Source organism: Martes martes (assembly GCF_963455335.1).
Source record: "Martes martes genome assembly, chromosome: 1".
NCBI lineage: Eukaryota > Metazoa > Chordata > Mammalia > Carnivora > Mustelidae > Martes > Martes martes.
In genome coordinates this window covers 149,501,233-149,514,329 of record NC_137888.1, presented here as the reverse complement: position 1 = coordinate 149,514,329, position 13,097 = coordinate 149,501,233, and the positions used below count along the sequence as shown (strand labels likewise).

Genomic DNA, 13,097 nt, shown 5'->3' with positions numbered 1-13,097 from the left:
ATTGCGAGCGCCTTGTCACGTGGGCGCCTGCCTCTCCCACCCCTGACTCTGACGTTCTTAGCAACCGGCCCTTACCTCCGTTTCCAGGGACGCGCGCCTCCAACTTCCGGTCGCGAGAGGCGTGCGGGGGACCCTGACTCGGGAATCCAGCTCCAGGTGGTCCCACCAGACGGGACTCGGAGGCGCGGGAGCCTGGAGATGAGCAGCGATGACTCCTCTCTTATGGTACGTGGCCCGAGTGCAGCCAAGCCGCTCCCTCCGGGACTCTCCGCCTCCGACCCCGACCCCCACGCCCTGCTGCTCTCCTGTCACCTCTCCGACCGCCCCTGCTGTCCCCTTTACCCGCCTTTCGCCGTCCCCCGCCGACCGCTTAATGAAGGGTCTGGCCCCCTCTGCTTCACTGTTCGTGGCCAGTGCATCTTTCTCCTCTTGTGTTCTCTGTGCACTCTGAGCTCCAAATCAACATCCCCACCCAGTCTTGTCCTCCAGCTCCCCCCAACCAACGTAACCAAGACCCATCTGTTTCATTTTGCCATCATCTCCCCCTCCCCTGCTGCTGCTTCTGCGTCCCCCACCTCAGTAGAGGGCACCACTGTTTGATCCTACAGCCTTCGGTCTTCCCCATTCCCATCTCAGGTCCTGCCTATCAGCAGGAAATGTCAGCCCCTACAAATCTCCTGACAGAACCCTCTGCTTTGTACCTCCTAGTCCGGGATAACCGCTCCCCAGGCACCTGAAACACTAACAGCCCCCCTACACACACACACACACACACACCAACTCTCTCCTCACCAGCCGTCCCCACACCACCACCACCACCACTCACACACACACATCTGAACACATCCCTCCTCCTGCTTTAAAACCATTCCAGCTGCTTCCTATTACCCTGAGGATGATATCTGAGCTCTTTCATATGGCCCACAAGACTGTTAACAACCCAACCACATCTCCTCCCCAGCTCCAGCACCCACAAACCTTAGGGGAAGTGAGACTTCACTTTGAAATCTCAGCCCCTATTACTGCATGACCTTTGTCAAGCCATCATCTCCATAGGCTTCAGCTTCTTTAACTGTGAGGGATATGGAGGGCATAATGCATAAGATAATGGGTGTAAAGCCCTTGATACAGTTTCCAACAAGTGTTTAACCCAGAATAACTTACAACTCTAACTGGTGGTATACCCATTCTTATGATCGGCCTTCTCTCTTTCCCCTTATCCCCTTCCTAAGACAAAGTCTAAATTGAATCCTCCACTGTATTTGACCCAGAATATGGTGATCATTCCCAAATACATCCAAGCTCCTTCCTGGGAAACTGCAATGGAGCAACTCCTGGGACTAGTGAAGAACAAAATGAGGCCTTAATGTTCTCTTCCCCGCCTTCCTTTTGCAGAATGGAGGAGGAGCAAGGAATAGGGGAGAAAGTGGGTGAGATCAGAGAAGAGACTGGGACTGTTGCCCCTGTGTCTTCCTTCCACAGGCTGGGATCATTTACTATAGCCAGGAACAGTACTTCCGTCACGTGCAGCGGGCCGCAGCCTCAGGCCTGGAAAAATTCAGCAATGACCCCGTCCTACAGTTCTTTAAAGTCTACGGGATCCTCAGGGAAGGTAAGGACTTGCTAGCATTGGCCTCTTGACCTCAGGCACTAGCCCAGCCCTAACACTCTGGCTCCACCTGGCATGCCTCCTTACACCCCAGCCATGTGGCCATGGGAAGAGTCTTATACTCAGTGGCTAGGTTCCCAGGTTAATCTACATGTGGCTGTGTAATACATATCTAGTTGACTTTTAAAACATCGGAGAGCTCACCACCCTTGCTCTGCCCCTCAGTTTCCCTATCTGGAAAACGAGTGGGTGGGGAGACATGACTGCATGCTCATTGGATAAATCCTGGACTTGGAACCTCGGAGCTGGTAGTGTAGGAAAAGGAGGAAGCGGGAGGTATGGGTAAAGGCAAGTATGGTGCCGGAGCAGGGGGAGGAGCGATCCTCAAGCAGGTGCTGACTCACTGAGGCCAGGGGCTGGCCGAGCTGCCCACGGCCAACCTCAGTGGACACAGAGGGATAATTGGAATCTGTGGCTCTGCCCTGAGATCCTTCTTCAGAACTGATCCCCCAGCCCCAAATCTTGGCCTCACAGGTGCCCCTGCAAGTACTCACAGGTGCATCCTCCAGCCCAGGGCAGCCTGGACCCTGGTGTCAGCAGCCCCTTCAGGAGCCTTGGGCCACTGGGGATGTTTGGACCTGTTGGCCTAATGATTCTGGGTGAAGCCAGGGGGTGCTAAGCCTTGAGTCAGCTCTGACAAGGGCTCCCATGTGTCTGCCACAGAGCCTCCTGCCCTCTGGGGACGTAATCACATGGGCTCTCCTTTACAGAGCACATCCAGGATGCCATTAGCAACCTGGAGAGCATCCGGAATCATCCAGACGTGTCCTTGTGCTCCATCATGGCCCTCATTTATGCTCACAAGTGCTGTGAAACCATTGGTGAGTGCAGCCATGCCCGGCAAGGCCTGGCCCCGCTGGGGAAGACAGCCCCATTCCAGAGCTATAGCCACTCAAGGGCCTGCCACGGGAGGTTGGTGCACCAGTGACAGCACATGCTGTTGGCCAGTGAGGAGTGGCTTCTGTTCCCTCCCCTCAGAGGCCTCAAGGAAGAGCCCGGGCCCAGGTCCTGCTGAGTGGGAGCTACAGGCAAAGAGCATGACAGTTGGAGGGGTCCTCCTTTCAGAGCCCAGGAGTTGGGAAGACACCCTGCTTTCCTTGCCCCAGATCTTGTGGAGACAAATCAAGTCAATATAAATAATTCCACCCATGGGGTGCCTGAGTGGCTCAGTCCTTCAGTGTCTGCCTTAGGCTTGGGTCATAGTTCCAGGGTCCTAGGATCCCCCCTGCTCGGTGGGAAGCCTGCTTCTCCCTCTCCCTCTCCTGCTCCCCCTGCTTATGTTCTCTCTGTCTGTCAAATAAGTAAATAAAATCTTTTAAAAAGTAAAAATAGGGGCGCCTGGGTGGCCGAGTGGGTTAAAGCCTCTGCCTTCTGCTCAGGTCATGATCCCAGGGTCCTGGGATCGAGGCCTGCATCGGGCTCTCTGCTCAGCGGGAGCCTGCTTCCCCCTCTCTCTCTGCCTGCCTCTCTGCCTACTTGTGATCTCTCTGTGTCAAATAAATAAAATTTTTAAAAATAAATAAATAAATAAATAAATAAGCATTAAAATTAAATAATTAAATGATTCCACCCTTAACGTCCACCTCTCTAGAGTCAGGGAAAGATTCCAAGACGCTGCCAACAACTATTTCCCCTCAGGATGGATTGTGGGCCTGAGGTACGGGATTCACTTTGGTCTGTCTGCTCTGCAAACTGCTGGGCGCAGGGGAGACAAGAGAAAGCTCAGACTGCAAACCCAAGTACAGGCGTGGGCGGCTGCTGCAGTTTCCAGGCCCCAGGGCCCTCAGGGCCTCCTGCAGGACCAGGCAGCCCTCCTCCCTCTGACTCGCCCCCTTCCTCCTCTCGGATTCACAGACAGGGAAGCCATTCAGGAGCTCGAGAGCAGCCTGAAGGAAATCCGCAAGACGGCCAGTGCAACGGCCATGTACTACGCCGGCCTCTTCCTCTGGCTCATGGGGCGCCACGACAAGGCCAGGGAGTACGTCGACCGCACCCTGAAGCTCTCCAGCAGCTCCAGAGAGGTACCTGCCGCAGGGGACAGCAGCTGCAGAAAGCAGCATCCCAACACATCCCAGTGGGGTGGCCGTTACTCCTATGGAGTAACGTAGGAGTAACGGCCGTTACTCCAGGAGCATCCTGGGGCTGGGAGAGGGCTGCATTGGGCCTGACAGGTCTCACAGGAATCCTCCAACCACACTGTCTCAGGCTTTAGCTGAGTACATGTTGTCCAGAGTCTAATCTGCAGACAGTCATTCCGGGGCCTGGACTTTATATTTTTTAAATCTTGAATTAGTTGCCAACATTTTGAAATCAAAATATTTTGACTGAAAAGCCCAGATTTCCAGGTTCTTTGGGAAAGCCAGATGAGCTGGTTACAACAGGCGTCTACCTTCCCTCCTTGCCGTGGTCTGCTGGGTATCAGTGGTGGCCCACCCAGGAGAGTCTCACACTTGGTGGATTGGGACTGTTGCTAGAGTTTGAAGCCTTAGTCTAGGCTCAGTCTAGCTGCCACCTCAGCGGGGAGTGACTTCACCCCCTAAGGAGGTGAAAATTGGTTCCCCAAGGAGGGGGTGAAAAAAATCTTGCTGTTTATGTACAAAACACAGATTGACATACTGCATAGACAGATAGTATATCTTTGAGATTAAAATATCTTGGAAGGAGAGGAAATGATTAAGGGAAAATATCTGAAAAGTCTCCTTAGGAGGGAAGCCATGGGAAAGAGTTGAGAAACACTGGTTTTGGGCATAATGCTTCAGGGCAATGTCCAAGAGACCCCCGACTTCACCTCCCAGGCCTGGCCACCCATCTGCCAGCAGAGGCTGGGTGAAGACTGGAGCAGAACCCTTGAGCTCAAAATGTCTCCTGCTCACCCTCCAAGAAGACATTCCCGCTTCCTGCACAGTCCAGGCGCTGTGCTGGGCTAAGGCGTGGAGAGAGCAGGAGAGGCCATGCCCAGTGGCCCGTGGTGGCCTCCTGACCCCAGTGTAGAGTAAACAGGCAATGACAAGACAGGTGAGAATATGTCAGTAGGGGCAGCAGAGCTGTGGGGGTCCCAGAGAAGGCCCACCCTCATCTTGGAAGGTCCTAGAAGGACTCTGACAGGAGGGTCCTCCTAGGCTGAGTTTGAGAGACTCGTGGTAGTTAATCAGGTGAAGGGGTTTGGTTGGGAGCCCTGCAGGTGCAGGGACAGCGAAGTGAAGTCCCAGCGGTGGGAGGGAGCAGGGCTGCACTGGGGTCTGCAAGTAGGTGTGCCTGGGGTGGGGGGTCTCGGGGTACAGAGTGACAGGGGTGGGACATGAGGCTGGAGAGCAGGCTGGGTTCTGAGAGGCTCTGCAGGACCGAGGACTTCATCTTCTGTCTTGTTCTGATCCCAGGGCTATGTGCTCCGAGGCTGGGTGGACCTCACCTCAGACAAGCCCCATACCCTGAAGAAATCCATCAAGTACCTGGAACAAGGAATGCAGGACAGCAAGGATGTGCTGGGGCTGATGGGAAAGGTGGGCAGTGGAGGGAGGGGAAGGATCCCTGCCCGGGCCACTGGAGCCAGGGACCCTCTGTCTCCCGGCCTTCACCTGGCCCATGAGGAGCAGGGGCCCAGAGAGGATCAGGGTCACACAACAGCCCAGGGCCCACTTGGTTCTCACAATCCTGCCTGCTCAGTCTGAGCCCCTGTCTCTTTCTGCATGGAGTCTGCTCTGGGTCCGCCCTTTTTTCTCTGCTTCTTTCTGTCACGCTTTCTCTTCTGACCTATTAAGTTCAGTGGGCCATAAGAGAAGGGAGATAGGTGTTTTGTGTTTTCTTTTTTTTTTAAAGATTTTATTTATTTATTTGACAGAGAGAGAGAATAAGCACAAGCAGGGGGAATAGCAGGCAGAGAGGTGGGGGAAGCAGTCTTCCCGCCGAGCAGGGAGCCCAATGCGGGGCTCAATCCCAGGACCCTGGGATCATGACCCGAGCCGAAGGCAGATGCTTAACTGACTGAGCCACTCAGGCGCCCGTTTTGTGTTTTCTGATCTCAATTTAAATTAAGTTCCTTTTTTCTTATGTGACCCCCACTGAATCAATCCATGAAGGAAAAGCTAGCCCTCTGATTCTCTTCTCTTCGTATATATCTTCTTAGAAAAAGAATATGTACTCATTAAAAAAAACAGAAGGCTAAAAAAGTCAAAAGATGACATCCTTCACACTCCCCCTCCAAACAGCCCACATGGACATTTAGGACCTTGGTGTCTTCCAGTCTTTTTTACTCTGCCTGTGGTTCAGAGGGTGCCTTAGAAGGGCTTTCTGGGAAGTGGAAGCCAAGGAGAGCCTCGTGTAGCAGTTTTATCCGGAGCGCCCTTGGGACCAACACCTGTGGGAAAAGGGACAGAAGCAGGACTGGATGGCAGGAGAAATTGGGCTGTGACACAGCCCTAGCAAAGGCCTCAGCCAACTTGGGGTTCTAGAGCTGGGGTGGCCTATCCGTGACCTCCTCCCTGGCCACGTGCCTGATGGGGGCTGCCCCTGCAGACGGGTGTGACCTGGCACAAGGCTGCTGCCTTTAGCCATAGGCGACCCCAGCGCGTAGGCCCCCCAGAGAGCTATCAGCCTCCAGCTCTTCTGGTCCTGAAGGTGATCCCACTGAGCGCCCTCCCCAGGGTGGGAGATAGTGTTGTTATTTAATTTAATTGTAATCATAAGGCATCTTACCATGCGGATTCCTTTTCTTCATGTAAGATTTTGTCATAAGCCAGTGTCATTTTGAACAGCTCCTTCAAGCCAATCCCCTATTGTATGGCCCTCATAAAATTTGCCAACCCAGATTATTTCCAGTTAACACTTATAAACTGAGTGCTGCAGTGAGCACATGTATGCATAAATCTATCTAGAACAATCCTCCTCTTGTTCTTAATAACTCTCTTGAGGGTGGGTTGCTGAAGGTCTAATGTAAGCTGTCCTGTCAGAGTCCAGTTGCAAGTCCTTTGGGAGCATTGCTCTCTGCCCTTCAAGCACCTGGGGCATGACTCACTCAGGAGAACCTGGGGGCTGGCACTGGCCTGCAGAGGCCAGAACCCCAGCCCAGTGGGCCTCAGTAGAGAAAAGGCGCCGCAGCCCCCCTAACAAGGGGTTTGCCTGCAAGCCGGAACTGACCCTGGGCCCAAGTGAGCAGTTTTTAGCAATGAGCTTCAAGAAAGTGAATGGCAAATGAGTGAGCCCAGCACCCTCAGGTCTCCCACTAGGGGCGGCCTGCACATGGCCTTGCCATCTTCCACACTTGCTAGGCCTCCCCCTATCTCCCCAGAGCCCTTGCCTTGCCTGTCCAGGAACCCAGGCCTGCTGTGGACTTTGATCTGTGACTCTGAGAGATGACTCCTTCCCCCACACCTTACCCCCCGGGCCTTGGAAGGATTCCTTGGCTCAGTTGAGGGGACTTGCATGCCTTGTGTCAGGTTCTGCTCCTGTTCTGGTAGAGACCCAGACACCCCCAACCTCCCTCTGCAGGCATTGATGGAGGCTTTTCTCCTGGGCTTCCAACAGGCGACCTACTTCATGTTGCAGCAGAACTACTCGGGGGCACTGGAGGTGGTGAACCAGATCACTGTCACCTCGGGGAGCTTCCTGCCTGCCCTGGTCCTAAAAATGCGGCTGTTCTTGGCTCGGCAGGACTGGGAACAAACAGTCGAAATGGGACACAGGTGAGCAGCGGTCATCAGCCGACACCACCACACCCATGTACCGCTGCTTTCCTTTTTTTTTTTTTGGCAAGCCAGGGGTGCTGATATGTTCCCATCTTACAAGCTGGGGAGATGGAAGACACCTTGTATTTGATGGAACAAGACATAAAAGTAAATATTGTCAAGAGAGGAGGTATGAATAGTGATGTGATCATATGGGGGGGCACAGGGAGGCTGTGGCCTCTGATGGATAAAGAAATGGGCATATCTAGAGATAAAAGCACATTGTTGGGGCACCTGGGTGGCTCAGTGGGTTAAAGCCTTTGCCTTTGGCTCGGGTCATGATCTCAGGGTCCTGGGATCGAGTCCCGCATTGGGCTCTCTGCTCAGCTGGGAGCCTGCTTCCTCTCTCTCTCTGCCTGCCTCTCTGCCTACTTGTGATCTCTGTCAAATAAATAAATAAAATCTTAAAAAAAAAAAAGAGCACATTGTTTAGGAGACAGGTGGAGGGAATGACCTAAGGAACCCAAAGCAACCAAGGTTACAGGGCGACAAGCAGTTGCCTCTAAAGAATGGGGGGCAGGGGGGTATAAAGGGACTGTTGCATTATTTAATTGTTTTAAACTATGATATACTGTAATAAAAACTTCAGGGGCAAGATCATTGGTGACCAGGAGAAGACTTTCAGCTGAGGCCGGGCGCATCGGTCAGACAGTAAGGGCTGGGGAGTTCCTGGGGCTTGCAGAAGCCAGACACCAAGTTGGGGTGACCTTAGAGTACTGTCATTGTCGATAGAAATAAAGACCACTTGGGGGGAAGGATGTTTGATGGAAGGTTTTCTGAAGATGGAATTTTCTAGATAATTGAAGCTTGCCTCTAAACTCTAACACTTGAACTACTTTTATTAAGTAATTCTAAAATGTATGCTACTAATTTTCTTCCTAAAAAGAGTTAAAAGACCTTTTTTTTTTTTGAGTGACCGTAGGGCATCACTCTGAATTGTTACTAAATTGTAGTACCATACAGCGTAGTTCAAAACCAAAACAAAACACAAGCAAATCTCTTCCTTTCCCATGGAGGGATGGTAATTCCTCTGATGATCATCCCCGGAATTTGCATCCCAGAGAGAGGCTCCTGGTAGCAAATGAACATGATTCGGGCCTGCTCAGCCCATAGGGGCCCCCTTGTACAGTGCCAGTGTGGGCCTCAGCTTCTCTATCCCACAGTTGACACCTGGCCAGTGTCCTTGGCAGGAGCTGGGTCAAGAGCTTGCTTTGGAGGCTTGGCCTTCAGCCAGCAGGATCCTGGGAGCACCTGGCTGAAGGCCACAACCATGGTGTGTGCAGTCTCCCTTGGCCAAGGCCCTGCTGCCCTGCCCATGGGGAACAGTGTTTAGTGCCAATGGGCTGAGTCCCATACCCAACTCCTTCCCTCCTGGAGGTTTCCCCAGCTAGTGGTGTTCATAGAACTCCCCCATTGTTTTGTATTAAAAAAAAATAAGTTTTTAAATGTTTTTTAAGGCTTACTTATTTACTTATTTATTTAAGCAACTTCTAAGGCCCTCTACCTGGGGCTTGAACTCATAACCCCGAGATCAGGAGTTGCATTCTCTACTGACTGAGCCAGCCAGGCACCCGCCATCATTGTGGGTTTTTTTTTTCTTGTTTTTTAAAAGATTTTATTTATTTATTTGACACAGGGAGAAAGAGAAAGAGAGAGAGCACAAGCAGGGGGAGCAGGAGGCAGAGGGAGAGGGAGAAGCAGGCCCCCTACTGAGCAAGGAACCCGATTCGGGGCTTGGTCCCAGGACTCTGGGATCATGATCTGAGCCAATGGCAGACGCCCAACCAACTGAGCCACCCAGGGGCCCCACACCATTATGTTTTAAATCTTTGCCCCCTCTAGATGTGTTTCTCTTTCTATCCCTAACATTATTTATTTTTCCCTTCCCTCTTATTTTTCTTCATCTACATTAAGGTAATTTGTTTCTTTTATTTGTCTTTTTAAAGACCCAGCTTTGAGTTTTGTTGGTGGTGTCTATCACATCTCTGTTTCTACTCTGTTAACGTCTGCTCTTTATGATTTACGGGGCTGTCCTGCTCTGGTTTTCTAACTCTTGAATCAGATGCCTGGCTCATCCATTCTCAATTTTCTTTTAGAATATAAGTGGTTTTTTTTTTTTTTCCAAGTTGGGAGAATATGAGTGTTTAAGTCTGTGGATGTCCCTCAAGGTACCATTTTATTTTAGCAGTATCTACACATTTGGATTTGATATATTCAGTATTGTTTGGGTCTAAGAATTTTCTAATATCCATTCTGATTCTTCCTTAGTTCATAAGTTATTTAAAAGTTTGGTTTTTTTCCCCAAATGTATTTGGTTCCCAGTACCTTCAGAATCACTATAAAGGGTTAGAACCGTTTGAATGCTGACTGCCTAGTCATCCTTTTGGAATTTTGGGTGTTAATCAGAGTAATCCTCTAGGAAGCACAAGGCCATCCCTGACCAGGCTGAAAAACAGGAAGTTTCCTATAAAGAAACAGAATATTGAACACCCCATAGTATGTATGACCAGAAACTGTGTCTTCACAGTGACACATGATGGAAAGCAAGCGTCCTTTTTTATCATACAGCTGCAGACAACCCCCCAAGCACCTCTCCACCACTCTGGGACCCTAGGACCACAGTACCATGATCATGTATGTGAGAGTTGGAATATGAATATAGGCTCCTGTCACAAATTGCCCCAGATACATGACTTAAATGACATGAGAAGTTTTCCCTCTCTCAGGTGAAAGTCTGGGTGGTTGCCTGGGATTGGGACAGCAGCTTAACTCTGTAGTTAACTCCCAGTCCCCTCTGTCTTGCTGTTCTACCATTCCTAGGATATGGCTCCCATAAAAAGGAAAGAGAATGAAGAGAAGGTGGGCTGTAAGAATATAGTGGGATGTCAGCTGGTGCACTTGTGCTCAGAGCCTGTTGGCCAGAACTAAATCACAGGGCTACCACTGAACTGCAGGGGAAGCTGGGAGATGTAGTCTTTATTCTGGGTAGCTGGGAGCCCAGCCTGATTAGGGAGTTCCATTATTAAAAGAAGAAAGGGGGGCGCCTGCGTGGCTCAGTGGGTTAAAGCCTCTGCCTTCAGCTCAGGGTCCTGGGATCGAGCTCCACATGGGCTCTCTGCTCAGCGGGGAGCCTGTTTCCCCTCCTCCTCTCTCTGCCTACTTGTGATCTCTCTGTCAGATAAATAAATAAAATCTTTTAAAAAATAAAAGGAGAAAGGGAGACTGTATATTTCCAGACAATCCTGAGTGGCAGCCGCACGGTGCTAGCCTGGCCTATGAATACTCCCAATTCATGTGGCTCCTCTTCCTATTTCAGAATTCTAGAAAATGATGAGTATAATATCGATGCCTGCCAAATCCTAGCCATGCATGAGCTTGCAAGAGAAGGAAACATGACCACAGTAAGTTCTTTCAAGACTCAGGAGTTGGGCCTTGGGACAAGCTCAGCCTGGGGGGAAGCACTTTGAAAACCCCATCCCCAGCGCCTTGGAGGCTCCCTGGATCTCGGCTCCCTCCCTTCTCCCTCACCTAGTCCTGTAAGGAGGTCAGGGGGTCTGCTCTGGTTTGCTCTTTGGGCAGGCAGTGAGCTTGACTCTGGTTCTGCCCTGAGCCTGGGCAGGTTCACCTGGAGAAGCCCTGGGCTCCTCATTTGTAAACTGGAGATAATTCCAACCACTTTGTGAGGCTGGTAGAAGGACTAAGTGGGATGACATGTGGGAGAACTTGGAACAGTGCCTGATTTCGGGAAATGCCATTTTTTTAAGGAGTGGACTGCAACTGCTCAGGTATTGGCCAGGTAGAACCTAGCCCCAGATTTGCTCCTAAGCCCTATAGTTTTTCCAAAGAAACCCAGAACAGTCTTCGAGCACAGTCAGACACATCTGGAATTCTTCATGAAAACCTCAATGCCCAGACAGGTTTTTATTTTCAAGAAGAATTTGTGTTTCCAGCCATAACATTGCCTTTTTGAATAATTGTGTTGCCTCTGTAAGGGGTGGCAAATCAGGACTCTGTAAGGGTTTCATGATGGGAAGAGGAAGCTTCTGGTTCCTTCTGCACAGCTCTGAGTCTATGGGTTTTGTGGGGCAGGGTGAGAAAGAGGGTACAGTCCATATTTGGGAGGAACCCTCCATAAGGATCCCAGTGCCATCTCTGGGTAGGAACAGGAGAATGGGCCTGTCTTCAGCTCTGTGCATCCCCAGAGCGCTGGGCAATCTTCCTGGGGCCTGGCTTGAGGGTTAATCCCAGGGGCGGAGTTAGCATTAATGTCCGTCCTTCACCCCCCAACCTCAGCCCCTGGGATTTACCCCTCTACCCAGGCCTGGCTGCTCAGTGCTAACCTTGCTTTTATCTACTGAGCAGAGTAGTCCTGCCCCATCCTGGGTTTCCCTTCTGGCACTTCTTTGCAAAACTCCCCACTCCTGGGTAGGGAAAGGACAGAGGCATCCACTGGAAAGAACACAGGCTTTGGAGTCAGTCACCCAGTTGGCTGAGTGACCTCTGGCAAATTCCCTAACTTTTCTGACCCTTTGTCGGCTAGACTGGAAAGTTCAGAGAGTTCTAGTGACTTACAGGGTCATGGGGAGGATTCATTGGAGTGATGGAGCGGCACAGCGTGGTGACTCCCGTCAACATAGAGTACAGGCTCAGGGCCAGGGACCCACCACGACCATCTGCTCTTAGAGCCAGCCCAGCTGGCGGGTGCACTGCCAGCCTGGGGGGCTGCCGTGTGGACACCATGACAGCTGGCTCCGGCTCTGGCTGGGGGGATCTGAAAGGGCAACTTCTCTTCACAGATCCATGAACAAAGGGGCAGTGCCAGCTCTTGGCTGAGCAAGGCTCCCGAAAGATCCACCTACCGGGCTTTAAAATAACACCGGGCTCACCCCAGCCCAGTTGAATCCAAATCTCTGGGGCTAGCTGCTGGGTGTGGGATTTTCTCTCAGGGGATGCAAACGTACAGCAGGGTTGAAACCTCTGCCCAACTCCCATTTTCTACTTTACCTTTGACCTTGTCTGTTTTGTCTCCCACAGGCCATCAACCATGTTAGAAATCTGATTAAGGCCCTGGAGACAAGGGAGCCTCAAAATCCAAGCCTCCATCTTAAAAAAATTCTTGTGATTAGCAGGCTGGTAAGAAGGTTCTTTCCAGGTTTTTTGAATCATGCTTCTTGCTGTGTTCCTAAGGGGAGCGCCATGGCCCCCTGGAAGCTGCCTGGGTATCCTGTCCTCCCCTCTCTGGCTCAAACTTGGCCTCTCGGGCTGGTGGCCAGTGCCCAGTGGCCCCTAACTGCCTCTGGCCAATAGCTGTATCATGTAGGCTCTGTATCTGGGCCCAGATGCTGCTCAGAGACACTGTAAAGATGAGCGCGATGGCATCTGGAAGTGCTTTTAGAGTAGGAGGTCCCTTATTTGGGGGAAGAGGGAAGTATTATGGCTGTTACATAGCAGAGCCATGCCCGGCCGTGGCTCGGGGTCCCGGGACACCCGACAGCCATATTCTCTCTATGAAAGTGTCCTGGAAAGGCAGGTCTGCCTGTACCTCTCTGACCAGACCAGGTGCAAAAAGACCAGACTGCCAAACAATCTGCCTCTGTCAGACCCTTCAGCACAAAGCAAGATTAACTAGAAGGAATCACTGCAAAACCTGAGGTAGCTCCGGGGCCTTGGGAACCAGAACCGTGGGGTCAAGTGCCACGGGGACACCA

General features: G+C 51.5%; 1 protein-coding gene across 5 annotated transcripts in view; it reads left to right on the top strand.

The window, feature by feature from the left end:
* Nucleotides 1-198: 198 nt before the first annotated feature.
* Nucleotides 199-13,097, top strand: part of TTC21A (tetratricopeptide repeat domain 21A) — a gene marked incomplete at its 5' end in the record, with an annotated part of 32,368 nt that continues 19,469 nt past the window's right edge. For 2 of the 5 annotated variants that reach the window (XM_080826415.1, XM_080826414.1), the window contains 8 exons: nucleotides 199-225; nucleotides 1,483-1,612; nucleotides 2,380-2,490; nucleotides 3,524-3,690; nucleotides 5,047-5,169; nucleotides 7,190-7,347; nucleotides 10,706-10,814; nucleotides 12,424-12,522. In XM_080826415.1, coding sequence (XP_080682541.1) covers nucleotides 199-225; nucleotides 1,483-1,612; nucleotides 2,380-2,490; nucleotides 3,524-3,690; nucleotides 5,047-5,169; nucleotides 7,190-7,347; nucleotides 10,706-10,814; nucleotides 12,424-12,522 — 924 coding nt within the window. Of the gene's footprint in view, nucleotides 226-1,482; nucleotides 1,613-2,379; nucleotides 2,495-3,523; nucleotides 3,691-5,046; nucleotides 5,170-7,189; nucleotides 7,348-10,705; nucleotides 10,815-12,423; nucleotides 12,523-13,097 lie in introns of all 5 variants that reach the window. The other 3 variants (XM_080826416.1, XM_080826417.1, XM_080826418.1) reach the window with 3 other exon arrangements.